General features: G+C 29.3%; 3 protein-coding genes across 5 annotated transcripts; 1 reads left to right on the top strand and 2 right to left on the bottom strand.

Moving 5' to 3' along the window:
* The first annotated feature begins 1034 nt into the window (after positions 1–1034).
* LOC120075693 (beta-galactosidase 16) lies at positions 1035–7962 on the top strand. 2 transcript variants are annotated; one of them, XM_039029305.1, is made up of 19 exons: positions 1035–1578; positions 2863–2958; positions 3059–3171; positions 3252–3318; positions 3799–3891; positions 3999–4142; positions 4225–4319; positions 4499–4607; positions 4711–4795; positions 4895–5013; positions 5306–5467; positions 5557–5738; positions 5855–5946; positions 6025–6134; positions 6244–6336; positions 6917–7021; positions 7125–7270; positions 7357–7708; positions 7819–7962. In XM_039029305.1, exons 1-19 carry the CDS (start codon positions 1381–1383, stop codon positions 7927–7929), a joined length of 2472 nt encoding a protein of 823 aa, XP_038885233.1. In that variant the 5' UTR covers positions 1035–1380; the 3' UTR covers positions 7930–7962. The 2 variants fall into 2 exon arrangements, with proteins under 2 accessions (XP_038885233.1, XP_038885234.1); XM_039029306.1 differs by lacking the exon at positions 1035–1578 and adding an exon at positions 2539–2587.
* An 83-nt stretch (positions 7963–8045) lies between these two features.
* LOC120075694 (N-glycosylase/DNA lyase OGG1) lies at positions 8046–10854 on the bottom strand. 2 transcript variants are annotated; one of them, XM_039029307.1, is made up of 3 exons: positions 10082–10854; positions 8965–9175; positions 8046–8723 (listed from the first exon to the last, which is right to left on the bottom strand). In XM_039029307.1, the coding sequence occupies exons 1-3, from the start codon at positions 10831–10833 to the stop codon at positions 8442–8444; spliced, it is 1245 nt and encodes a 414-aa protein (XP_038885235.1). In that variant the 5' UTR covers positions 10834–10854; the 3' UTR covers positions 8046–8441. The 2 variants fall into 2 exon arrangements, with proteins under 2 accessions (XP_038885235.1, XP_038885236.1); XM_039029308.1 differs by having other exon boundaries at positions 8046–8687.
* A 661-nt stretch (positions 10855–11515) lies between these two features.
* On the bottom strand, positions 11516–24222 carry LOC120076516 (metal transporter Nramp5-like). Its single transcript, XM_039030368.1, has 14 exons — positions 24101–24222; positions 20211–20410; positions 20018–20096; positions 19360–19400; positions 18959–19037; positions 18728–18832; positions 17671–17780; positions 15802–15983; positions 15618–15687; positions 15313–15486; positions 15131–15235; positions 14921–15052; positions 12217–12312; positions 11516–12117 (listed from the first exon to the last, which is right to left on the bottom strand). The coding sequence occupies exons 2-14, from the start codon at positions 20373–20375 to the stop codon at positions 11770–11772; spliced, it is 1686 nt and encodes a 561-aa protein (XP_038886296.1). The 5' UTR covers positions 20376–20410; positions 24101–24222; the 3' UTR covers positions 11516–11769.
* Positions 24223–26977: the final 2755 nt, after the last annotated feature.

Raw genomic sequence — 26977 nt, 5'->3', positions numbered from 1 at the left:
AAAAAAAATTATCAATTTACCATCAATGTAAAAGAAACTTTCAACTAATTGCACATAAAAAAATTTAATCTGTGAAATGTAGCATTGAGTTATTATTTTATTTACATATTTGAGCAGCATGTCACATACAATTATAAAATAAAAATCCTATCAACATGATAGATTTTAGAAAAATAAATCAATTATATCCATAATATTTTTTAATACAATAGAGATGAATGATTTGAACACAAATCTTGTGGTTATTAATACATATAAATACTCTATTTGACAATTATATCTATAATTGTTGGTGATCATATCACTCCAAATATCAATTTAATAATTATATACATTAAAATCCTAAACTTTTCAACTTAAACACTTCATTATAATTTTATTTTAGAATGGTTAATACATAATCTTTCATACACTTCATAAAAACTTCTTTAAATACAAGAATTAATGTAAAGTAGTAACGATATTCCATTAATACGAGTTATTTTTCATGATGTTATTCTCTATTTATTTAATTAATATGATAATAATTCTTCGGCATACAAGATGTTTTGGAAAACTATACATTTAAGTAATTTTGAGTTGATTTTAATAAAATTAAATGAAAAAAGTATTAAATCCCCAAAGAATAATTTAAATCAAGTTATTAAGGGTCTAAATTGATTTTTAATATATAAACTTGTAGCATAACCACATTTTTTTATTACTTTCTTTAAAATCAATCATTCAATCAAAGTACCCTCTCAAAAGAAAAATTAGAATATTATTCCATCAAAATAGTTTCACACGTGTGAATGCTTGTAAAAGTAGCCCGTGGTGTCCGTTTGAATATTTTGCTTGTTTTTGTTTCATTTCTCTCACGTGACTCAACAGACGTGACGAGTTTCCGCTACCAATGGGTCCGGGTCAGGGTCCACTATTGTTTTCTTGACTTAATTTACTTGCTTACCCACTAACTGTCCTTATTTTCATTTCCCCCCCGTTATTTATCCATAATTCTCTTAAAGTACCGAGACAAAACTATTTACTAGTTCGTTACTCACTCATCATTAAAATCCGTAAAATTCCAGTTCTACTCGAATCCGCCATCTTCTTCTCCCTCTTCATTTGTTTATTTATTTTTAATTTTTGATTTATTTTAAAGTAATTGACAGCCAATTATGAACAAAGGCGCTGTATAAAATCAAGAGAGACGCCTCGTTTCTTACGCAGAAAATTGATATATGAAATTCGCCTTTTTACGGATCCAGACGAATTTTTGTATATTTCTTGTGAGCAAGAGAATGAAGAGTGAGAGAGAAGTTGATTACTAGTTTTGATATAAATTCCGCAGTGAAAAGAGCCTTTCACCTCTGGAATTGAGAGTGAAAGGTTTGAGAATCAATGGCGAAATCAGAGTACGGCATCATTGTATGCATTAACTCTGCTTTGGTATTGACGGCGGCGTTACTCCATTGCGTCCTCGGCGGCAACGACGGCGGCAGCGGCGGCGTAACTTACGATGGAAGATCCTTGATCGTCAATGGTGAACACAAACTTCTCTTCTCTGGTTCTATTCACTATCCGCGGAGCACCCCTGATGTAAGTTTGATTAATGATTTCTTACTTTCATTGTCTTTGATCTTCTGTGATGATTCTGATGGTTCACTGCTTCTAATTTGAGTTTACCAATTTCATGGCGGTCGAATTTTCACCGTGTTGAAATTTTTGGTGGGAAAATGAAATTTCTATTTGGATCATCCATTTCACATTGTAGTGTAAGAGGTGTTAGGTTAGTTCAAAAAGGGAAATCAAGTGCGTTTGGTTATTGATAACCGTATTGGTTCATCATTCATGTTTGTTCGTTTTTATAAATTTTCTATTTTAAAAATGGAATTTCTGTGTCTTTTTTCCTATTTTTCAGAATTGGCGTTTTGATTGATAAAGTTTCCCGCCAACGAAGGAAGTAAATTGTTGTTTTACGGCAGTATTCAAATTTTTGGAGTAAAATTCACTTCACAAGGAATAAAATATTTTGGAATTTCTATTTTGTTGAAGTGTGATTCAATTCAGAAGCTCAACAAAAAAAAAGTGTGATTCTTAATTCAAATGAATTTCTTGGAATTTGGTGCAATCAGTTTTTTTTTTAATATATGTATAAATGTTAGGAATGATAATTATATTAATGATTTTTAAACAATGGACGTTAATATATTTAAATAATATTTTGATTACACTTTTTCAAGTTACGGTAATTTGAAATATTATGATTTTTTGAACAGTTTTGAAATATTAATTTTTCTTTGGAAAAAATTGAAATATTATGTTTTGATCTACCAATTATCTATAAAAATTTATTATGTTAAATTTATTTTTTGCATTAAAAAATTAATTGACATTAAAGAATTGATATGGGGTAGTCTAAAAGTGAGTGGTTTGGCAATGATCCCTTATTCTTTTTTCTGTTTCTTATTTATTTATTTACCTTTTTTAGTACATATTATTCATTTACTTATTTGAACTAACGTGCTGTAAGATAATTGTTAGATAAAGGAGTGCATCCCAAGAACAGCTCATCCTACACATAGTTCAATTGGGCCTGGGTCAACACGTAAACCCACAACATTTTTCACCTGTGCTTCAATAGTTTAAAAGAGTTTGCTTTGAATTAAAACTGTGAGAGAGAGTTAAGGTTAGAGTTAATATCTTAGAATTAAGAAGTCTGTACATAAAAGTGTAGAGATCGGTAAAGATGGACTTCCACATTAAAGGTGTGAAAACGAAAAAAAAAAAAAAAAAAGAACGATAGAATTCCTAATGAACGAACCTCAATAATGAATATTATTGAAGTTAATAGAATAACGGCCCGACTTCTTTGTTATGCAGATGTGGCCTTCTTTGATAGCCAAAGCAAAGGAAGGTGGAATAGACGTTATACAAACCTACGTGTTCTGGAACCTTCACGAACCCCAACAAGGAACGGTACTTAATTTCTCTCTACTGTACTGTTTAGATATCTCTACAAATTCAGGTGACATGCCATTGAATCGTATACAAATTATTATTTTTTTTCTTTTTCCAGTATGAATTTAGTGGAAGACGTGATATAGTAAGATTCGTGAAAGAAATACAAGCACAAGGACTATATGCTACCCTTAGGATTGGACCCTTCATTGAGGCTGAATGGAATTATGGGTAAAAATAAATTAAACTTTGTCACAACTATTGCCTTGTAAATAACCATTTCTTAGTCCTTTTTTTACTTTTTAATACAGTGGTCTACCATTTTGGTTACATGATGTTCCTGGAATTGTTTATCGATCTGACAACGAACCATTTAAGGTATATCTCTGTTTTTTTAGTATTGATATAAATAAATGTCTAATATTTAAATATATCCCACTCTAGTTATACAGTAAAATAATTTAAAAAAAAAAAGAAGAAAAAAAAAGTCACATGACAAATTATTATTGAATAATTAAAGTCTTGGTAATTATTTTATTTTTTGTTTTTTGTTTTTGAAAATTAAATATATTTCCTCTCATTTTTTACGATAATTTACAATGATTAGGTTTTTAGTCAAATCTCAAAAATAAAAATACATTTTTAAAAAATACATTTTTTAATTTTTAATTTTGATTTGATTTTTTAAATTATTGGTAAAAATTAAAAAAATAAGTAAGAATTCTCAAGGCAAAAGTAATATTTTTAGACTTAATTTAAAAAAAAAAAAAAAAAGCAAAAACTTTACCAAACATGGCCTAAAAGTTTTAGGCGAGTCTGTTATGTTTTCATGGTCTCACTCTGCACCTTCAATGGCAGTTTCACATGCAAAACTTCACCACTAAGATCGTGAACATGATGAAGTCGGAAGGCTTATATGCTTCACAAGGAGGGCCAATTATACTTTCACAGGTTTGAGCCGATGGGCAATAAAAACACCATTGAATGTCTTTTTAATTTAAGTTCCCATTTTTCCCCTCTGTGCACTTTATTAAGAGAACTCATGAATGGAATTGCAGATTGAAAATGAATACACATTGGTGGAGGCAGCCTTTCGTGAGAAGGGACCGCCTTATGTTCTATGGGCAGCAAACATGGCTGTTAGCCTTCAGACTGGTGTGCCATGGAGCATGTGCAAGCAAAACGATGCACCTGACCCTGTGGTATATTTATGTAAAACAAAGACTTAATCATACACTAATTACTTTTCCTCTCTATCTCTCTTTATTATATTAATCATGACAGATAAATACTTGTAATGGAATGAGATGTGGAGAAACATTCACAGGACCAAACTCGCCTAACAAGCCATCTATTTGGACTGAGAATTGGACTAGTTTGTAAGTTTTGCAGTTGCATTGTATCGAAATATTTTGCATATCATTTTTCACAAAAATGGAAGAATTAAGAATATGTTTTTTCTTTGAATGTTATATAGATTGTTAATTACCTGAATATCAGATAGCAATTTGTTGATTAAAGATCGATAACCTTTATGTTTGTCTGGGTGGAATTACAGTTATCAAACATATGGTGAAGAACCGTACATGAGATCAGCAGAGGAAATTGCATTTCATGTTGCTCTTTTCATTGCTGCAAAGAATGGGACTTATGTCAATTATTATATGGTATCAATGCAAATATCTCTCTCAATTTATTGCTTGTTATGAACCTAACTAAAGATGTCCATGTTTAACTTAAACCCAAAACCACTGTTAATTTTTCCATTAGTATCATGGAGGAACCAACTTTGGAAGATCAGCCTCTGCACTTATGATCACAGGTTACTATGATCAAGCCCCCCTGGATGAATATGGTATGGCATTTTCTAAAACTATCCCTCTGTATTAAATCAGATCAACTGTGGTTCGAATTTTGCATTAACTGAAAACTGTTTACCACATTTTTGCTGCAGGTTTAATTAGGGAACCCAAATGGGGTCATCTTAAAGAATTACATGCTGCAGTTAAGCTATGCTCCACGCCTTTGCTCACAGGAACAAAATCCAATTTCTCATTGGGTCAATCACTCGAAGTAAGTTTTAACATGTTTCTTCTAAACTTCATTCCATGCAAAATAAAGCTGTTCCTCCCGTCTAGATTGATCATGGAAGACCGTGAGTTATTAGCAAAATTTTAAAAACAAAAATAAGTTTTTGAAAACTACTCTGTTTAGTTTTCAAAACTTGGTTTGTATACATAAAAATATTCTTGAAAAGAAACCGATAGGTGTAAATAATGTTTACAAGTTTAATGCTTAAAAATCAAATAGAAACAAACTTTAGTCATTGCTTGTTTTTTCCTCTCTCTTTCTTTCTTTTTGGCAGGCTATTGTGTTCGAAACGGAGTCCGAAGAATGTGCTGCCTTTTTGGTGAATAAGGGAGCTACAGACACGAATGTCCTCTTTCAAAATGTTACTTACGAGTTACCTCTCAGTTCCATCAGCATCTTACCAGATTGTAAAAATGTGGCCTTCAATACTAGAAGGGTAAGATTTACACTGACAACTAGCGGGAAGTTTTTAGCAACAATATTATTTTTCCTCATCGATGTTAATTGTTGAAATATATTGACCAGGTAAGTGTACATCACAATACGAGATCAATGAAGGCAGTACAAAAGTTTGAGTTGTCTGAAGAATGGCAAGAGTTCAAGGAACTGATACCTAACTTTGACGAAACCGAATTAAGAGCAAATGAGTTATTAGAGCATACGGGTACCACAAAAGACAGATCAGATTATCTTTGGTATACTTTTAGGTAAATTATAAGTGAGAAGTCAAATGGCTGATATTAACCTTAAATAAGCAAAAGAAGAAGTCGGAATGAATTAGTTCAATTTTTGTTGCTTGTCAATAATGGTTGTTGAAATGCAGGATTCAACAGGATTCTCCTGACTCTCAACAAACACTTGAAGTGGATTCTCGAGCTCATGCCTTGCATGCATTTGTCAATGGGGTTTATGCAGGCTAGTATTATCTTCCTTTTTATGGTTGAAACTCTAAGAAACCACAATATCGAGCATTTTACTATTGTTGTTTTATAGGCTCTGCCCATGGAACTTACAAAGAAAGAAGTTTCTCTCTGGAGAATAATATTACATTGACAAATGGCATCAACAACATCTCATTGCTCAGTGTAATGGTTGGATTACCGGTATGAATCTTTTAATCTTTCCTTCCATAGTTATATTTTAACTTTGCATTTTAACGCTGATAGGTGTTTGTACCAAACATCTTAGTGAGTTCTGATAATTTTATTAAAGGATTCTGGAGCATTTCTTGAGAGCAGAGTTGCTGGACTGCGAAGAGTGAGAATTCAAGGGGAGGATTTCTCAGAACAATCTTGGGGATACAAGGTTCTTAATTTAAAAACAGAAATTTGAAAATAAGAGATTCAATAAAAACATAATTGTATATCATATTATTAAATATGTGTTTGATAAAATTAAATTCCAAGTTAAATAAATTTTCAAAATGTGTTTGAAATATATTTAGTTACTCATTAAATACTAGATTGAATATAAACCACTACTAATTAATTTTTTACCTTGTTTTATGTTAAAATTTTTGTATAATCATTATTTTGTAATGTCATTAATTATATTACATATTTTTAATTTAATATATATCATATTTAACAAAAATAATTGAGTTCATAACATGAAATAGTATAATTCTTATCATTTTTATCATTTTTAATATAATTCTACATTTTAAAATTTTGAGTTCAAAATTTAAATATATTGAAAATATAAAAAAGTTACTTTAAGAATGTACATTGTTTGAATCACGGAATCCGAAAATCCAATCAAACACATATTCGATGAATTCAGTAAATTTAAAAACATAAAACAAAATTTGAGTCGTCTACCAAATGCACTCTTAATTTCTAAACACCTAATATTTTTGTTGGTTTTTTAAAACAATTTTGCAAAGGTTGGCCTGTCAGGAGAGCAATCGCAAATATTTTTAGACACCGGATCAAGCAGTGTTCAGTGGAGCAGGTTAGGAAACTCTTCTCAACCGCTCACATGGTACAAGGTACCACCAATAATCAATTGTTTAGACCACTCTTTCAACAGCAACCATCTTGGATTCAAATGTTCATTAATTTTGTCATTGTCATTCTTTGCTAACCGAGCAGACTCAGTTTGATGCACCTCCTGGTGATGATCCAATTGCACTGAACCTTGGTTCCATGGGGAAGGGTGCAGTTTGGGTTAATGGCCGGGGCATTGGTCGGTACTGGGTCTCCTTCCTCACCCCAAAAGGGGAGCCATCACAGAAATGGTATACAGTTTACTCAGACCTTAATATATAGTGTTATACTATACCTTATCTTTCAAAATTCAATTCTGTCTCTCCTTTCAATCCAGGTATAATGTACCGCGTTCCTTCCTCATGCCAACTGGAAACCAGTTGGTTATTCTTGAAGAAGAAACAGGAAACCCGATTGGGATATCTTTGGATTCCGTTTCGATTACCAAGACATGTGGGCAAGTGTCTGAATCACATTATCCTTTAGTAGCTTCATGGATGGGTGCAAAGAAACAAAGGACGAGCGGTACAAAGAACAGAACCAGAAGACCTAAGGTCCGATTAAGCTGCCCTACTAACAAGAACATCTCCAACATCTTATTTGCAAGCTTTGGGACCCCGTCCGGTGACTGTCAAAGCTATGCTATTGGAATGTGTCACTCGCCAAACTCCAGAGCCGTTGTAGAGCATGTGAGTTTTTTTTCTGAAACACATTAGCATATTAAGAAAGTGGTATCTTGCATTAAATAAAAGGTAATCAAGATCATAACTCACATGAAAATTGGGTTGTGATATTTCAGGCGTGTCTAGGGAGGGCCAAATGCTCGATTCCAATCTCAAATCTGAACTTTCGAGGCGACCCATGTCCGTATGTCACCAAAACATTGTTGGTCGATGCACAATGTACATAAATGACGGAAGACGCCTAGCATGAAGTACATGGCATGATAATTCACAGTAGCTTTCAATAGATAGATAGCTTTAGCAATAATCTTCCCCACTACTGGGTCCACAGTTTATTTCATTCTTTTAGAAGTCCTAGAAACATTTACGCAATACTTCAATTATAAATCGATGATTCATGTCAAATCTCAACAATGAAATGCAACCACAGTTCTCTCGTCACAGAAAAGCTTTTTTTTGTTTTTTTTTGCTACTGAACTTTCCTACCATATTACAATTGAAATGCTTCAAAGAGGGATGGAATGTGAGACTTCCACAAAAGTGGGGATTAAATTTTGAATTTTCCCTTCGGGAGAAAACACCATCAACAAGCCAAAGCAAACCCGAAAGAAAATTCAGCACTAATCACATCAATCATCTTTCATCCCACATTTACCGGCAGTTTGTACTTTGAACGAACCTCTCACATCTTTGAGTAACGCCTATGGATCTTGCTCTACAAGAGAAATCAGAATTTTCATCATTGATCTACATTACCCGTATGTGCCTTATCTTTCTGGTGCTTTGTAGATCTTTTCCTTTTGGCATTCTCAAGATTTGCAGGTAAGAGGGCCTTCTGTTGAGGCAAATCAGCAACGAAAAGCAGAGTTTGAGCCCAACCAGCATATTTTCCATACTTGCTGACAAATGCCTCAGCCACACGGTTGCAAAGCTTTGGCGTTAGACGTGCACCAGCAAGCTCTGGGACAAGGTACCTTGTAGCAATCTTTTCATCCCACGCAAGAAGAAACTTTTCAATCAACTTCCAACAAAACCAAAATCAATAAAACTAAAACAAATTAAGTAATGCCTAAGACACCAAATTTATGTCCACTTCTATCTTTTTATACAAACTTCTCCCTGTAAGCAATATCTTTTCTTTTTTCAGCCCCCACACAGGACAAGGATGAAAGTTCTCAAGCCTATAATACAAGGCAAAGCCCCTTTGGTTCATAAGAATGAATCTTAAATCATTTTAGTTCACATGAAAAGGGAGATACTACCTGCCAGACGTGTGTGTCGACAGGAATGGCGTGGTGCTGGTCGAGAGAGAAGAGAGCAACACAAGCTGCTACCTTTGGACCCACGCCCGGTAATGTTGAAAGGGCTTCAATCACCTCTTCAAGATCCAAATCACGAAGGGACAGAAGCCATTCTGCACCTCCACCAGGTTTGGCTTTTAGTGCATTCACAGCGCCAATTATATACTTAGCCCTGCTTATTCACATTAAGCCATCAATAAACCACCTATGCCACCCATACAACATATAGCCTGTTCAATAATCATTTTGTTTTAGTTTTATGTTTTAGAAAACTAAGCTTATAAATACTATGCCTACCTTTATAGGTTCCTTAGTTCATTACCAAGCCAAAATTTAAAAACAAAAAGCAAACAAAAACGCAACTTTTAATGTCTTGTTTGGTGACCATTTGGGTTTTGGTTTTTAGTTTTTGAAAATTAATCCTATAAACACCAATTCCGCCTCTAACTTTCTTGCTTTATTATCTACTTCCTACCAATAATTTCAAAAACTAAACCAAGTTTTAAATATTAAAGAAAGTAGGTTTTTAAAAACTTATTTTGTTTTCTTAATTTTGCTTAAAACTCAACCTATTATAAAGAAATGGCAAGAAAATAGACTTAAAAAATAAAAAACAAAAAATCTAATGGTTACCAAATGGGGGCAAGAACACGGCTTAGAATTCAAATGTGCTCTGGAATGTATAAAAATTGTGAGAAAACAACCGTAATTTACAAAAGCAGAACAAAAACAGAATTTGGTTACCAAATGGGGGCAAAATATTGATTGTGTTTTTTAACACGGCTTAGAATTCAAATGTGCTCTGAAATGTATAAAAATGGTGAGAAAACAACCGTAATTTACAAAAGCAGAACAAAAACAGAATTTTAAGATCAATGATAGTGTTAGCACAACAGAGCTCTCTTAATTTCCTTAATGATGTGATAACTTCAACTTTTAGCCTAAGCTGACATAAATTTTACTTCTGGTTTCACTTTGGTGTCACCTATAATATCTCATATACATAGATATTTTCCTTCCTAACAAGTGGGAAGTGTTCCCATCCCCAGAGACAAAGCTAGTGAATAGAGAGTTTAACCTGTAACCAAAGCCTGCCTCTCTAAGCTCGGCCTCAGAGACCAAGGACAGCCTCTCCAAAGATGGGAATTCATAGAAATCAAAACCTCCAATATTACCCAAATAATTCCCAAGTGATGAGATGTAATCCACCATTTTGGTGATTCTCCCAATATTATTATTGGAAGAACACAAAAACTGAATCAAACATTCGAGTGGGTCTTGCCTGAGAACTCGAGCCCCCTCCAAATGGCGAGCCAACACATCGAATCTCGGATCAGCCGCCAAGAAGACCTCCCAAATGGAACTCAGGGAGATGCCGGCGTTAAGGAAATCGAGCAAGGCCAATCTGGCAGCGGCAGAGGAGGAGGATGTAGAACAAGAGTGAAGGCAATATGAAACGTCGCTGTTTGGAAGATGGTTGAGAGAGATAAGATGAGAGCCAACGACGCCGGTGAACTGAAGGGGGCTAGTTTGTTTCCAGCGGAAGGTTTGGCCGGTGGGGAAAGTGAGAGGCAGAGCGAGTTCTGATTTGGTGAGATTTAGAGAGACCCAATTGAAGGATGATGAGGATTGTGGGGTTAGGGTTTTGTTTCGGTTTTTGGAAGAGTAGTGGACGGAGACGGTGGTTGGTTTTGAATGGGAGAGCTGAGGGGTGGGAGGAGACGGCGGCGATGGCAACGGCGGTGGCTTGGCGGAGGGAGTGGAGGGTGGAGTGGGTCTGAGCCTCTTCGTCATTAGAAGGGGTTTGAAATTGAATGACAATGAAGGCATTTGGAGGGTTGAGAGTGGTGCTTCTGTTTAAATACTGACCACCAACGGCCAAACTGCCCTTGAAATGTGTGACAAATGAAAATGTGGGGTGTGACAAAATATGGAATATTTCCAAAAACTAATAAACAATTAAGAAATGGTAATTCTTTTAACACAAAAAAAACATTAATTAATAAATAAACAATTTACATTTTTATTTAAGAGTTAAAATGCTTAGTACTTGTTTTCTATTAAAAAAAAATATATTGGTATTTATACTATCAACCTCGAGGTCAAAGATTTAAGTCTTTCATGTATTTATCTAATATCTTTGTAAAAAATCACTTCATATTTAAATTTTATCTATATCAGTGAGAGTTTGTTGTGTTTTCTTTATGTTTCATCAACTCTTTACGATGTAATAAAAATTTTGATTCACCTCTTATGTCAAGTCGGACTCAAATATATGGAAATATCGATGTGTCAACATAAATTTGATAACCTAGAAGCAAAACTTTGAAAAATCTCTAAGATAGATGTTTATATTAAAATACATATCTTAACTATGCTAAGGTTAGTAAGTAATATATAATAAATAAAAAAAAAAAACTTAAAATTTGTCCAAAATTAGCTTGGAAGCATGTTATAAAAGTATTAAATTGGACTATTTTAAAATGTAATGATAAATTATTGCAGACAAAGCGAAAAATAATGATTTATTATCATCATTTTAATTATTACATGTTTGAAATTACATAACACACATCGTTTCAACTTGAACATAGTTCAATTAACATTTCTCCACCCACTTTTGTCATTAATTCAGGGAAAAAAACGACAGAAGCAAACTATCTACAGAATGGCCTGTAGCAAAGACTACAAAAAGCAACATTAGTGCGCCAAGGTGGCAGAAAAAAGACGATCGGCCCAGAGTTGAATGCAGGCCCAGATTAGCTATCAAGGCTTATACTCTGGTAGTGGGATATGGGCCAAATCCTCTCTGAAAGGCACCGGAGTGAAGTCACGAGGCCCAAAAGAATTATTAAGCCCACTTTCTAAATGGGCTTGGGCCATAGGGTCATCCTTTTCGGGCTCAATGTAAGTCACAACCCTGTCTTTTCGAAACATTAGGTAAATAACGGCAAGAATGTAAGCAGCCATCAAAGGAAACACAACGATCCCAATGAACACATTTGCTATTCTGTGTAAATTGTTGTGAATTAGCCAGCCCACGAAGGCCGTACTGAGATAATAGATGTTGATGCCGATGATTGCCAGGCCCAATATCCACGAGATTACAATGATCTGAAACAAAGCCCAAATAAATATAAACGTGTTAATGGGCCGGCCCAATAATGGTAAATGTGGGCCGTACGGAATGAAAAGGGAAAAGATTGGGCTCACGTATATGGAGTTCTTGTGGGGGCCCATCTTGGTGCTGCTGCTACTGAATTTGAGGAGTGGAATTAGAGCAAATGGAAGCTCGAACGAAAGAATCATCTGCCACAAATTACGCATTGCCCATTAAATTAATTCTTGAAAATTAATATTTATAAATTGTAGTAATCGAAAATAGTTTAAATCAACCTCGACATTAAATGTTCTATTCTCTCACCCCATGTATTTAATTTAATATCTTTATAAAAAAGAAAAATATTAGTTTTAGTCTATGTTTTCTTTCCTACTATAAGTGGGGTGATAAAATCGAACATCTAATCTCGATGTCGATATTACAAATTTTATGTAAATTGAGTTATGTTCTTTTGACATTTATATTTTTGTTTAGAGAAAACGTATTTCGAACTTTATATTTGTTTGAAAGTTTGATTTTAAGGTTGACCAAAATATAGGAATGGAATGTTGAGACCCACCACCAATTTAGAAAATCCTTAATTAGAGCAATCTCATTTTCATCAATCCAATTCTCGTTTCTCATTCCTTTCATTGAACTCTACAATTTTTTTTTTTCACTGATTACTTGTATATCTTTACCTTTCCAATATAGTTTATAAATAGGGTCTACAACCTTTTTATTAACCATTTTCCCCTTTATTTGGATTGAATTAAAAAAAAAATCAAAAAATTCATTTTTATTTAAACATTTTAGATAAAAACTGATTAAAATGCATCTGAAAAACTATTTTGAGTAGTTGTTAAATATTCTAATTTCTTTTTAAATGACTCATTTTTTAAATTAAACACTTGAGAATATATTTCAAACACACTCCTATTCTTTGATTATTATTATTATTATTATTTTCATATTAGTTATATTGTTAAAATAAATACTTGTATAATAAGCCTATCTTTGTTCAGTAAGAAAGATATTTTAATTCTCTTTGTAGTTGATGTATTTCTATTTTATTAACATTTTTTAATATTAAATCAACTGTCAAAATAAAAACACATCACTATCAAATGAAATAGTAATAGAATAAATTTCAATTTAAATTTACTGTTGATTATTATTTGTTTAAATTAGAAGTTAGCTTAGACATATTATTTAGTAATTCATTTTAATTAGTTAAAAATATGAATGGGATATCTTAGTAATTATAATATATAAAATTAGGTTTTTGACCTTCCCTAATATACCACATAAATGAACGGGTCTTTTTAAATATAAATACGTATTTAAAAATATTTATATTTTATAGTAAAAAATTTTAAAAATATAATATAAAATGTAAATATTTTTTTGATTTTCTATTTATAAGAATTTCTCTAAATGAAAATTTTTTTATTTGAATTTTAAACGGAATAATATTCTAATATGATTGAGATTTATTAGGATAATTGTAAGTAAAAGAAACTTTAATCTCTATAATTTTAGTGGTTTTTCTTTTATCTCCATAATTTTAGTGGTTCCATTTTATTCCCAACATTTGTGTTTCTTGTTCTTACAAAATAAAAATAAAAATATACAAACCCTAATTTTTTTCACTAAAATTGGATTTATTTAGTACAACCAATAAGAATCAAGTATAATACAAAGTTTAGTTTGTTTTAGAGTAAAATATATTAGTGTTTAAAATATTTTCACTTTCTTTAAACCATCAATTAAAATTTGAATCTCTCAATACTATCTATATTCTAAGAAACCAAAATACAAATGGTTGAAATTGAAATTAGTAGAAAATTTAAATCATGTTTTTCAGATTAATTAGTTAACTTGAGTGAATATACATTTGGTACAAAGTCTAGATTTTATTTTAATGTTTAAGATGGTGCAAATTCCAAAAATAATATTTTTAATGTTTTTCAAAGTATAGATATATTGAATTTGAAATTTTCATAATTATATAAATTTATATTTCATGTTTTAAACTTATTTCCTTAAATTAAATCAAAATATGTCTCATAAATCATATAATATTACAAAATAATAATTATACTTTTTTTTTTTTTCATGTTCATAAACCAATAAATGATAGTTTATAATTAACAAATCCTCGTTAGTCCCTAAAATTTCGTAAAAATAACAATTTAGTAATTGAACTTTGATTTGTAACGATTTAGTCTCTCTACTTCGAATTTCTCAACAATTTAGTCATTTTACTTTAAATTTCGTAATGGTTCAATCTCTATTACGTATAACAACAATTAGTGTTAAGATTTTCTAAAATTTTTTTACATAAATAAACCGATAAATTAATTACAGACTCATATTTCTATAAAATATAAAATCTACATCATAAAATTAAAAAAAAAAAATCAAAATCTAATTTTGATTATTTTTTTAAGTTAGAAACTAAATTGTTACAAATTAAAAGTACAATAACTAAATTATTACATATTAAAAGTTCAAAAGTACATGAATCAAATCATTAAAAATCAAAATTCCAAGACTAAATTATTGCTCTCATAAAAGCTAGGACAAAAAATATTTTTTTAACCTAATTTATATTCAACATAATATTTAGTAAGTAATACTCCTAATTTTATAGATATTTATGAAATACATTTTGAAGAATGAATTAAATTGAAATCCAACATTTTTTTCTCTTTTAAATCCGATATATCAAACACATATCTGCATGAAATTATTTACCAAATATAACTCAATTAATTCTGAAATTTTAAGGAGTAAAAAAAAGAAAAAACAAACCGATGCAATGATGATGAGACGGCCGGCACCTTGAGGTCCACCGATGATGGATACGATGAGACTGGGCGTAATTGCAATGGACCTCGTCATAAGGTTTCTCGCCCATGTTTTCATTTTCAGGTCCAAAAATCCCTTTTTAAACAATAATTAATAAAAATAAACAATTTATTTATTTATTTATTAAAATTAAAATAGAAGTAATTAAAATACCTGCATGATGAACTGACCGGCATAAGTGCCGGTGATGCTGGAGCTTTGTCCAGAGGCAAACAACGCTATGGCGTAAATAGTGGAGCTCGATTTTCCCAGTACGTTCTGGAAATTTATAATTATATTTTATTAAAAACAAAAAAAAATTAAGAAAACGGTGCGTTTTGAGATTTGAATCGGACCTGGAGGAGGAAGGAGGCGGAGTTGAGAGTTATGTCGGAGCATTGATCGGCGGTGGTTTCGGAGACTTTTCCGACCGTACAAACGGTGCCGGAAACTGAAACGACGGCCACGTTTATTAAAAATGCTATGAACAGTGCAAATCCGCTCTCTATTAGGAAGTATCTACAGGCCTCCTGCATTGCATCCACCCCAATTTTATTTAAAACTTCAAAATGTTTAAGAATGAATTGATTTATTAGAGTAAATTTCATACACAAAACTCAAAGCTTATAAACTAAATTATAATGGGGGAAGAGTTACGTACGTTGATACCACGGACGGAATTGGGGACTTTCCTTGAGAGGACAAGAGCGGAATGAAGAAAGAGGTTATGCCTGCAGTTCCACAAATTCAATATATATATATATATATATATATATATTTCATAATAATAATAATAATAATAATAATATTGCTTTTTACAAATTAAAGAAAAGAAAAAATGGTACGGCATAACGAGGGCGCCGAGAAGAGCGATGGCGTCGGCGGTGGCTCCTTGGCCGTTGAGCTTTGGAACAAACATTCCTTTTAAAACGCCGGTCGCCGGAGGCTTAACGTAGCTCATTTCCCCGAAGAAACACGCCGCCATTACGAACACTAATATTGCTATCAGCAATTCCAGCTTCCTCGCCTGCAACAATTCATTTATTTCCAAACATAAATTACACCTATTTAATATTTCACTTTTAAATTTTATAATTTTGCTTCTTCTTTTCTCTCCTTTTCTCTACAACTATCCTTCCAACTTTCTCTTTAATCTATTTATTTTTTCATGAGGTTCAATTTATTCGATGATTCCAACCTATAACTTTATATTCATTGAATTTTGGTAAATATCATGAGAATGGTTGTCCCACATCGAAAATATTCAAACAACCCTCCATTTCTCCCATCCATTGTCCACCTTGATTGGCCCTCTAAATCAGATAGATTCATATCCGAAAGAGGTGGACAATAAGTAGTTCTTTCAAAATTGACTATTTATCCCTCTATTAGAGGTGTTCCAGAAATATCTACGATCGAGTAATGAGTGTCGTGATGGGTCTATTTACGGTATTCCTATGTATTATTTTGGAGATTTATAATTCTACTAGGACGGAATTCCCTTGTGATGGACTGGAAGAGGGGGTACATGTCAAGTATCCGCTTGGGATCATGTCTTCTTAGGACTATTTTGGATGTACAATTCAATTTCGGTAGTAATATTCCGTTTCAGTTAGACAATGCAGAACACTTTAAGATTTAATATGCTAACTCTAGTTAAACTCTTGTTTTATATTCTTTTGTTTGAGAGTGGAAAAAGTGGTGTAAAAACTTTTACATAGTGTTTTTGTAATTGAATCTCTGTATAGTTATAGTAATTTTTTATATAGTTTATTTCTTTCAAACGGGTCCTGATTTTTCTCCAATTTTAAAGTTTTTCACCTAAATTCTTTGCTTATTTTTGCCCAAATATGTTAATTATCATTGTATATTACTCATATATTATTATTGAAACATTAATTAAATATAGTTTAAATTATATATTCGATCTGTATAATTTGAAAAAAGTTAAAATATAGTTTTTATGATTTAAAAATTAAATTCCTTTCCAATTGTTTAATGAAATAAGACTATTAATGTTTTATCAAGAAAATTTTCACAAATAAAAAAATGCCAAACTGTTCACAAATAGAAAAAAAATCAGTATCTATTAGTGATAGATTTCTATCAATTTCTATCATTGATCAACATTGATGGACTTCTACAACCTCTATCAAGATCTATTAAAGAATATTAAAAAAATTTATTTTGTGTAAATAGTTTATCTTATTTTTCTATTTTTGAAAATCACCCTTTTATCAAATTACATATAAAATTCTATCCAACCATAAAAATAAAACTCTAGTCACTTTTACATGATTGGTCTAGACTTTAACTTCTCCAAACTATATATTAAATATGTCACTAACTTTTTTTCAAATGATAATATATCATTACCTTATCATTATTTAATATGAAAAAGATATATCCATGGCTATACCATTTTTGTTCTATTAGAAAGATACCAATGATAATATTCCAATAGAAAATATATCACTAACCTATCATTAATAAAACAACCAATATATTAATGTAGAGGTTTGTCCTTGATTATCACAAAATCCTCTTTATTTCAAATATAAAGTTGAAGGATCATTAAAGTAGAAATTAAAATTTTTTAGAATATGAATAGAAGGTTAGGGGAAAATAAAATAAGGTTAAAAATATTGAGAACTAAAAGGTAAATTTTAAATAATAATAATTCCTTTAAAATAAATAAATAATAATTAATTTACCCCATATCTTTGGAGTCCAAGGAGCAAGAGGGTACTCAAACCGGTGAGAAGAACCCCAGCCCAAACAGGAATATGGAATAGAATATTCAGAGCAAAGGCTGTTCCTATCACTGCAACCAAACACAAAATAATCAAAATTAATTAATTAAGAAAAAAAAAAGGAAGGAAAATATCTTTTTTTTATTATTATTAGGCTTTGGATATAGTTTCTATTTGTCAAAATATTACACATTTAGTTCTTAAGTTTTGAGTTTAGTTTCAATTAGTCGTTAAGTTTCAATATGTTACAATTTTACCTTTTAACATTTGAGTTTTGCTTCAATTTGGTCCCTATATTTCAAGGCTTACATTTTTAACCTTCATTATTCACTAAATACTCATTTTCTGTCTTAATTTATATTAATAAATTAAATATCATTAAAAGAATTGTAATTAATTATGTTTCATATTTTTTTTATCACTTTTAAAAGTAATTTTAAAATTTCACTCATAATTATTTTTAATTAATTAATAGAAATTAACCTCAATTATTGAAAGGGAATACTTAATTTAAAAAATTGAGGTTAAAAACGCAAAATCTTAAAATTTAGAGGCCAAATTGAAATAAAATTTAAATCTCAATGGTAAAATTATAACATTTTGAAACTTAGGGATTAAATCGAAATAAAACTCAAAATTTAAGGACAACATGTGTAATATTTAAAAACTTAGAGACCAAATAAAAACTAGGCCCAAAAGTTAGAGATCAAAAGTATTTTTCTCTAAAAAATGGGGAGAAAATACTTTTTTTTTGTTCTAATTTCTATTTGGTCTCCTGAATTTTAAAATGTTATACATTTAGTCCTTAAGTTTGGAGTTTTGTTTCAATTTAATTTATAATTTTCAAAATGTTCCAATTTTTTTCTTTAAAATTTGAGAACTAAATATAGAATATTTTGAAACGTATTAATCAAATAGAAACTAGATAAAAAAAAGTTAAGAGATAAAAAGATATTAAAAAAATAGTTAACTAGATTAATTAAGTGTAATAAAATAAATAAAATAAATAAAATAATACCTTCTGGAATATCGGCTGCTATTACAGCAACTTCAGCTAGCAACCAAAGGCAGTACTTTACAAATATGGGATATTCGGCTTTGCAAACTTCCGAAAGGTGTTTTCCTTTTTATTAAAAAGAAAAATAGTAAATTAGTGTTAATTAATTAATGAATAAGTAATTAATAACCATGAATTATTTTCGTGGTTGATTAATCTTGATGTTAAATTATTATTAATATTTTTACTTACCGGTGCTTACGCCAAGATTTGCAGCGAGGGATTGGATTATGAGCGCAAATATTAATCCGATAAGCACCACCCATAGAAGCTGCCATTAATTAATTCAACATTATATTTTTATTTTTAAAAATAATTACAATATCAATAAAATTCTCTTTTCTTACAAAAGCAAATGCACTTATATACTTATTTTTTTAAAAGAAAAAAACTTATACAAATTAAAATTTACGAAAATCAAACTACTCCGTTCAACCGATTCCCTCTCCTTTGGTGACATTCATTAAATTATAAGAGAGAAATCTCTTAAATATTTATATCTCGTGATAATTATAATTTTTTTTTTTATATTTATATTTAATAATTTTATTATGAAATAACTATATTGTAGCGATCTCATTGATTTTGTTTACCTCGAATCCGTGATTAGCTCCAGCCTGCAAGTCCGTTTCCACTAGAAATTGACCAAACAAAAGAAAAGACATGATATAGTCCGTCAAGTTACAACTTAAAAAATATATATTTTTAAATTAAAATATTTCAAACAACGAAAATTTAAATATATATTATATAGGTAAGAAAAATAAATAAATAAAAACAGAACCTTGCTTACTTACTAGTTAATTAGGTATGTATACTATATAATAAAGTTAATACTATTATCTAATTCTTTTGAAAATTTTGAACCACTAAAAATGCTGAAAAGTCAAGGTTGTATTGGTTAATTATTTTGTTTTTAAAAATTAAGCTTATTTTGTTTTTACCTTTTTTTTTTTATGATGATTTACATTTTTCTCAAGTAAAATTGTTGAATTCTTAATGAAATTAAACCAGCTTTTATAAGGTTTTTTTTTTTTTTTTTTTTGAATTTTCAAAATTTAGCTTAAAAGTAGATAAAAAAAAAAGAAGATTTTTTAGATAAAAGTAGTGTTTATAGTTTTAATTCTAAAAAATAAAAAATCAAATTATTACCCAACAAGACTTTAATTTTTTTAAAAAATATTTAGGTACAATTCATTACTATTTTTTTTTTTTTTTTTTTTTTGCATGAATAAATTTAGGTAAACTTACAGTTGCCAGGATCAAGGTAAGCCAATGAGACAAGGAAGCCAGGACCAACATGTGATAGAAACTTTCTCCATCCAGGTTTCTAAATAATCAAAATGAACATAAAATTAAAAAAATAAAAAAACTAAAGAAAATATTTAATTTCACTTTAAATTTTATGTTTCTTTCTTTTTCATAAGAGATTATCAGCGACGACCTGATGATTGATGGTTTGTTCTTCTCGATGATTCTGTGGCTTGACGGTGTTGGTCGGAGTTGCCGTTGCCACTCCCGTGTTAACCGCTGCTATGCGGTTGCTGCCACCACCGAAGGACGGTGTGGCCACCGTACTCATTTGTGCTTCCTTCTGCTGACTTCCCATTTCTTTTATTCTCTCTTCAGTGTCGATGCTGTCGACTTGACGAATAAGCCGTTTGCGTATTTATAATGAGAGGTTAGCCATCGTGTTCACATTTTGACATGTTTATAAATTGAGAAAATTATCTTTTCAGTTCCAAAATTTAAAAAATGTACACTTTTAATTTTGAATTTATAAAATTAAGTCTATTTAGTCAATTTTATTTACCAATTTTTCAAAATATATAGTTTTAGTCATCATAATAAAAATGATTTAAAAAATCTTTGAAGTATTTTTTATTTGATTTTTAAAAATAGTTATATGATGTTTAAAATTAGAAAAAAAAAATAGTTTCAAAGACGATGTGATTTTTAAAAATTATTCTTCTAATTTAAAATGAAAAATAATTATTCAAAATAATAGTATGAAGCTATTTCAGAGACATTTTAAATATATTTTTAAAAATAATGATTAAAAAAATAAATTTTGAAAACTCAAGAACCAAATGGATCTATTCTTATAAACATGATAACTAAAAAGGTATATCTTTTATATTCAGGGACCAAACACACATATTCTTTTAACCTTGAGGACCAAAAAGGTAATCAACCCTCGTAAATTTTACATTTGCTACAATATTGTTGTAATTATATCTAAAAAGATTATCATTAATTGGAAATTTAAAAGGAACAGTGACAAACTAGTTAAGTTTATGGACAAATATCAATTTACACCTATGAACTTTAGAGGTTGTCAATTTAAACCCTACATTAATAGCTATATCAATTTAAACTTTGTACTTTCATATATATATCAATTTAAACCTAAATTAATATATGTATCAATTTAAACCTTGAACTTTCATAAGTGTATCAATTTAAATCTTGAAGTTTTATAAGTTATCAATTTAAACCCCCAATTATGTTTTATTTAGATACATTTAAAGAAATTTAGGGTTTAAATTGATATATTTATTAAAGTTCAGGGTTTAAATTGATATACTTATGAAAGTTCAGAGTTTGAATTGATACAATTATTAGTTTGAGGTTTAAATTGATACTGTCCCAAGTTTAGAGATTAAATTGATACAACTATTAGTTTAGAATTTAATTTGATACAACTTCCAAATTCAGAGACAAATTTATACTTTTAATCTCGTTTTTCCACTAAAAATATACTCAATTTTAAACCTTTGGCATTAATGTCTACTAATTAATTAAAAATATTTATGAATGGGAAATTTAATTTTAATTTTAACAGTAATGAAAAGTAGTGAAACTTAATCAATTATAATTTTTTTTTAGGAAAAAGGTAACTAATAGACATTACTACAAGATATATAAAATGACTATTTAGTGGGAAAAAAAAAAAGAAAAATCAAATTTAAAAGCATAAAATCTTGAAAGTTATGAATATCAAACAAAATTTAAATCTCAAAGGTAAAATCATAATATTTTGAAACTCTGAGACTTAAATTGAAAGCAACTTCAAAACTTAGATGGAATGTGTAACATTTTGAAACTTAAAAGACCAAATCGAAACTAACCCAAAAAGTAGAAAAAAATTACTTCATTGAAACATAGATAACTAACTACCACACATTCAATATGTTATTGACTTTTTAATGGCAAAGAGTGTTGTTTATGAAGTTTTGTCAAACAACTATAATATAGTATACGAACTTTTTAAAGTATATGAACCAAATTCTAATATTTTTCAACTCATTCCTCAAATTTGTTCCTCTCGTGCCATATGCCCTTACCTCTCCTTTTGCCAAAAGAAACGACATGTCACTTTCCTTACACTCTCGATGATTAGAATGACATTTACTTACTATTAGGTCTTTGATACATTATTAAGTAATCTAAATTATTGACCTCTGCTTTGTTAGTCATTATACCCACTTGAAGTTATTGTCCTACTACAAATATCCAAAAAGGAAAAAAAAAATAATACTAATAAATAACGTATTGTTTCAAGCTACCTTATATTATATACTCACAAATGTCTATTATAACATATGGTTTTTGTTATATTTAAATTGGATGTATTTGTTATAGTCAATAGGACTTATTTTCTAAAACGTATTACACTGTTATATGATAGCAACATCTGAAAAATAATTATAATATAAACAAAAACAGCTTATTTAAGTTTATTAATCAACAATTAATAAACAATTAATGAGAAAAAAAAAAGAGAGAAATTTTTGTTTTACTTTCGAGTCAATTTTGACCTTAAAATTTTAATTCAATCAATTTAAAGTATAATATTGAATAAGAGCGAAAGTTAATACCATCAGTTAATTGAGTTGATTTTGTCTATATTTTTTTTGAGGCATCCGTAGTTAAAAATAAATGTGTGATGATATTTGTTAGATAATATAATATTAAATTTATTTTCAATCAATAAAAAATAAATGAGTATTTTTCTTTGTTGGGATATTTTGGGATGGATTTAGATGTTTTATAATAAAACAAGTTGTATAATAAAAAAAATTCGAAAAAAAAAAGAGAAATTCTGATTTTAATCCAAAATTTTGAATCATAAATAATGGATTTGTTTGAGTTGCTGGTTGAAATAATTCTGATTATGAACACATCAGTATGGTTATGAATTAATCTAATATTGGTTAATAAAAAAAAAACTAATATTGGTTAATCATTTATGATAAGACACTAAAATGCCACGTTTACCATTATTTAAACTTAATTCATCAATTGTAATTTAAAAATCCAAAATGGGATATTATTGGCTATGGATAAGAAGATCTAAAAAATCCAAAATTTTAGGATGTTATTTGTTCAATAATGGTATGGATAAAAAAATTCCAAATTTTAGAATATTATTTACTTACTACTGGTATCAATAAAAAAAATCCAAATATTTGGGATTTTTTTGTTTGATAAAGGTATGGATAAAAAAATCTTAAATTATGAAATGTTATTTGCTAAAGTATTGATAAAAAAAATCTAATATTTCGTTGGAAAATGGTTAAGTAAACAACACTAATCGTAATGAAATTATTTTTACAAAATAGATGAGTAAACATGTTCAAAAGTAATCTAATTACTATATGACTAAGGTCTATTATAATTGATTCATCAATTAAAATCCATTATGTTTACACCATTTTTTATTATAGGTGGGTAAATGAGGCCTAATTACTATCTTAAAAATTGATGGTTCAATCTCTTACCAACCATTGTTGAGCTTAGAAAAAAATCTATTATATCGGATTATTAATTGAAAACATTATGTTAATATGGTAATTTTATTGAAATATGTTGAAAATTTAAAATGTATCAATTTAATTAAAACAATCTATCTATACTTCACTTAATTAAGAAAAAAAAAGAAGAAGAAGAAAGAAAAAAAGAAAAAAAGAAAAAAAAACGACAATGGAAAGTATTGAATGACACCCAATTTTATATTCTGTTTTTATACATTTAAAAATGTTTCTAGTGCTAATTGATCAATCAATTGACAAAAACATTTTACAAGTGTTTTTTTTACATATTATTATTTTTAATTTTTATTCATATATATATATGTGTGTGTGTGGAATGATGCAAAGTTTAATTTAATATGTGATTTTAATGATGATGAAGTTGGTGTAAATTGGAAGTTGATAAAACAAAACTAAAATAATTATTAGAATTGATAAACAAAGATTAATGTAAGAAATAAAGAAAGATTGATGAACTTGAAATCGATGAACAAAATTGATGTAGGAAATATAAACTTACTTGAATTCAAGAACTTATGAAGAACTTTTGGGAGAAATGAAGAACTTTTTGAAGGAGAAAATGAAGAACTTTATTTTTCAACAAAAGGTACAAAGTTCTCTCTCTTTTCTCTCAAGGCAAAAACTTGTAGAACATAACATGATATGACCTCCCCTATATATATATTGTAGTTTGACAATATGTGGGTGAGAATTCAAACTTTTGACCTATTGGTCGAGTATACAAGTTTTATGTCAATTGAACACTGCTAATGTTACCTAAGAACTCTTTTTTCCTAATTTCAAACTATGATGACTTTGCATGAAAATTATTTTGGGCATGATATGAATATAAAATACAACTAGAAGAAAATATAAGTCAGGGCCTTGTGAAGATAAACATAAAGGGGTGGTTTGTTTCGTGAGAATCCAAGATTTTTACGAAGTGGGTACTTGGATTACCGCATTTGTTTTACGGTGATGTAAGATGTCCGGATATATGAAGATTCTCAAGCATATTAAGATGTTCTTGTGGAGGATATCTTGAGAATTTTGGATGCCCTCCTAAAAAATGAGGTTTCTAAATTCCCGTGTTGATGCATCATCTTTTTACTTTTTAACATTTTTCTTATATATATATATAAACACCACTCTTCTTTACTTTCATTTTATAATTAAAATATATATTGTAACCTATGTATTTTACTCTCTTTGATTATATTGTAACTGTTTTTATTTTTTTAAAAAAAAATATTCAAAATCAAATTAATATTTATTTTATATATATATATATATATATATATATATATTGGGTTGAGAAAAATAACAAATAAATAATAAAACTATATCAATTTACAAAGAAATTGAAATTAATTATAGCAAATAGTATATAAGTTCAAATATATTAAATTAGTTTGTAAATTAATGAATGTTCGTAACGACATTTTTTGAAACCTTATGTAAATTTAAGATATTCTCGTGTAAAAATCTTACAAAACAAATATAATTATGAGAGTATTTCTAGATGTCTTGAAAAATATTCTTATAAAACAAATATGGTTATTTGAGGATGTCAAACATCGATAATTTCGAACATTTAATAATTTAGACATCTAAAGATTTCGATTATATCTATATTCCCAAAAAAACAAATCCCCCATATATGATAAGTGACAAGTTTAAATATTGCAAGAATGCTTTTACTTATTTATTTATATATAAGAACAATTCATTTGGACTTGTTTCATGCCTCCCATACTTGACATAAAAATAGTCTTTATTTCTCTCTTTTGGTATATAGAATATATATAGCATTCCAATTTGTTAAAACTTTGTTTGAGTATGGAACTGAGGCAGTGAGCTTTAATGAGATTTTGCTTTCATTTAGATTTCTTCTCAACTGTTTTTTTTCTTTAAATAAATTATAATTGAACTTTGATTTCTTTTCATTACGTATCCGTCGTATAGAATTTTATTATAACGATTTCAATAAATGTGAATATATGTTTACTAGATCAAAGAGGATATGTATTAGATATTTCATTTTTATAGATTTTGGGATGTTTTAATGATATTGATTTTAGATTTAAAAATAATTTTGAAAAATATATATACGAAAAGATAATTATTGCAAGAGCTTGAAGAAATAAGCCACGAGATTAGTTTTATTTGTGTGTTTGAGATGTCGTTGTTTAGACTAACAATTATAATAACTAAACACGTCTATTATCATGACACCAAATTTAGTAATATAAATATGTTTCTCATACTTTTTAAAGACGGTATATTGTATCTATTTTCTAATGTATTTTGTTCTTTTATATGTATGACATTTCGAAATCTAATATTCAATAAAATAATAAGAATTTTAAAATTCCATCCTTTAAAATTTAAAATTAGCTAAGAATGGGATAATACTTGCCCTTTTTTCTTTATCCTCATTTTATCTGTGACATGATTAATCATAGATTATAAGAATGTCGTGTCAGCGTAATAACAAAGAGACATATAATACAAAGTTTATTAGTAGAATTTAACCAAATTTCCCTCTAATTATATACCTCATAGAAATAGATCAATGTAGCATCTTCATGTACGTAATACGTTGAATTTGGATTAATTTTACAATATTAGGATAACAATTTGCAATAAACTTGGATGCGCTCTTATTGGATAATTAATAACGTCAGAGTATTATTATTATTATTATGTTTATGTTTATGTTTATTTATTTATGGTTTATTTGGTTGACAATTTATAGTGTCATTATTTAAATGATTATGATTTGTTATTATTAAACAGAATTATGGTGACATTGTTAAGAGATAAGGCATGGCACGTGCCATTAACAATTGGGCACGCAGCACCCACATGATCATTTCTTTGCACTTCGGTAGTTTGACATGGGAGCCTCCGGTAAATTTGTTAGGAAAAGTAATTATTTCCATTTTTTTTTAGGATAAAACTTTTAAGTCGAGAGTAGTGGTACTCGATAGTACTTTTAGAGATAATTAAGTATATAGCAATTGTTCACATGAGGTTTCTAGAGAAAACGTGTTTCGTGGAGTAGAACTTGAGTTGGTGTTGATTTTGGAAATTGATTTGATGCGATGTGGTTCGATCTCTAATATTTGATCCTCTAATTCTCTCTCATTGTTGTGTGAATATGCTTGACTTGGAGAAGGAAAGCACGAACGTTCTTGAAGTAGAAGTCTTGGAAGCTTGGAGTAGAAAGTCTTGGAAGAGTATTTGTGTCTTCAAAGGTCTTCTGCCTTATAGGAGTGCAGCTTCAGGAGTCTTGGAAGCTTGAAGTAGAAGTCTTGTAAGAGTATTTGTGTCTTCAAACGTCTTCTGCCTTATAGGAGTGCAGCTTCAGGAGTCTTGGAAGCTTGAAGTAGAA

The sequence above is a fragment of the Benincasa hispida genome, chromosome 4 (genome assembly GCF_009727055.1).
Source record: "Benincasa hispida cultivar B227 chromosome 4, ASM972705v1, whole genome shotgun sequence".
NCBI classification, from domain to species: Eukaryota; Viridiplantae; Streptophyta; class Magnoliopsida; order Cucurbitales; family Cucurbitaceae; genus Benincasa; species Benincasa hispida.
This window is presented reverse-complemented; position numbering and strand designations above follow the sequence as displayed.

Excerpts from the sequence above, each read along its gene's own strand:
- LOC120076516 (XM_039030368.1), bottom strand. The coding sequence starts at position 20,375 with ATGGGAAGTCAGCAGAAGGAAGCACAAATGAGTACGGTGGCCACACCG. Across the intron at positions 19,401-20,017 it reads TTACCTTGATCCTGGCAACT|TGGAAACGGACTTGCAGGCT; the intron begins GTAAGTTTACCT and ends GTCAATTTCTAG. Across the intron at positions 19,038-19,359 it reads GAGCTAATCACGGATTCGAG|CTTCTATGGGTGGTGCTTAT; the intron begins GTAAACAAAATC and ends AATTAATGGCAG.
- LOC120075694 (XM_039029307.1), bottom strand. The coding sequence starts at position 10,833 with ATGCCTTCATTGTCATTCAATTTCAAACCCCTTCTAATGACGAAGAGG. Across the intron at positions 9,176-10,081 it reads GAGGCAGGCTTTGGTTACAG|GGCTAAGTATATAATTGGCG; the intron begins GTTAAACTCTCT and ends GTGAATAAGCAG. Across the intron at positions 8,724-8,964 it reads TCGACACACACGTCTGGCAG|TTGATTGAAAAGTTTCTTCT; the intron begins GTAGTATCTCCC and ends TTTTGTTGGAAG.
- LOC120075693 (XM_039029305.1), top strand. The coding sequence starts at position 1,381 with ATGGCGAAATCAGAGTACGGCATCATTGTATGCATTAACTCTGCTTTG. Across the intron at positions 5,014-5,305 it reads CATTGGGTCAATCACTCGAA|GCTATTGTGTTCGAAACGGA; the intron begins GTAAGTTTTAAC and ends TCTTTTTGGCAG. Across the intron at positions 5,739-5,854 it reads TATCTTTGGTATACTTTTAG|GATTCAACAGGATTCTCCTG; the intron begins GTAAATTATAAG and ends GTTGAAATGCAG.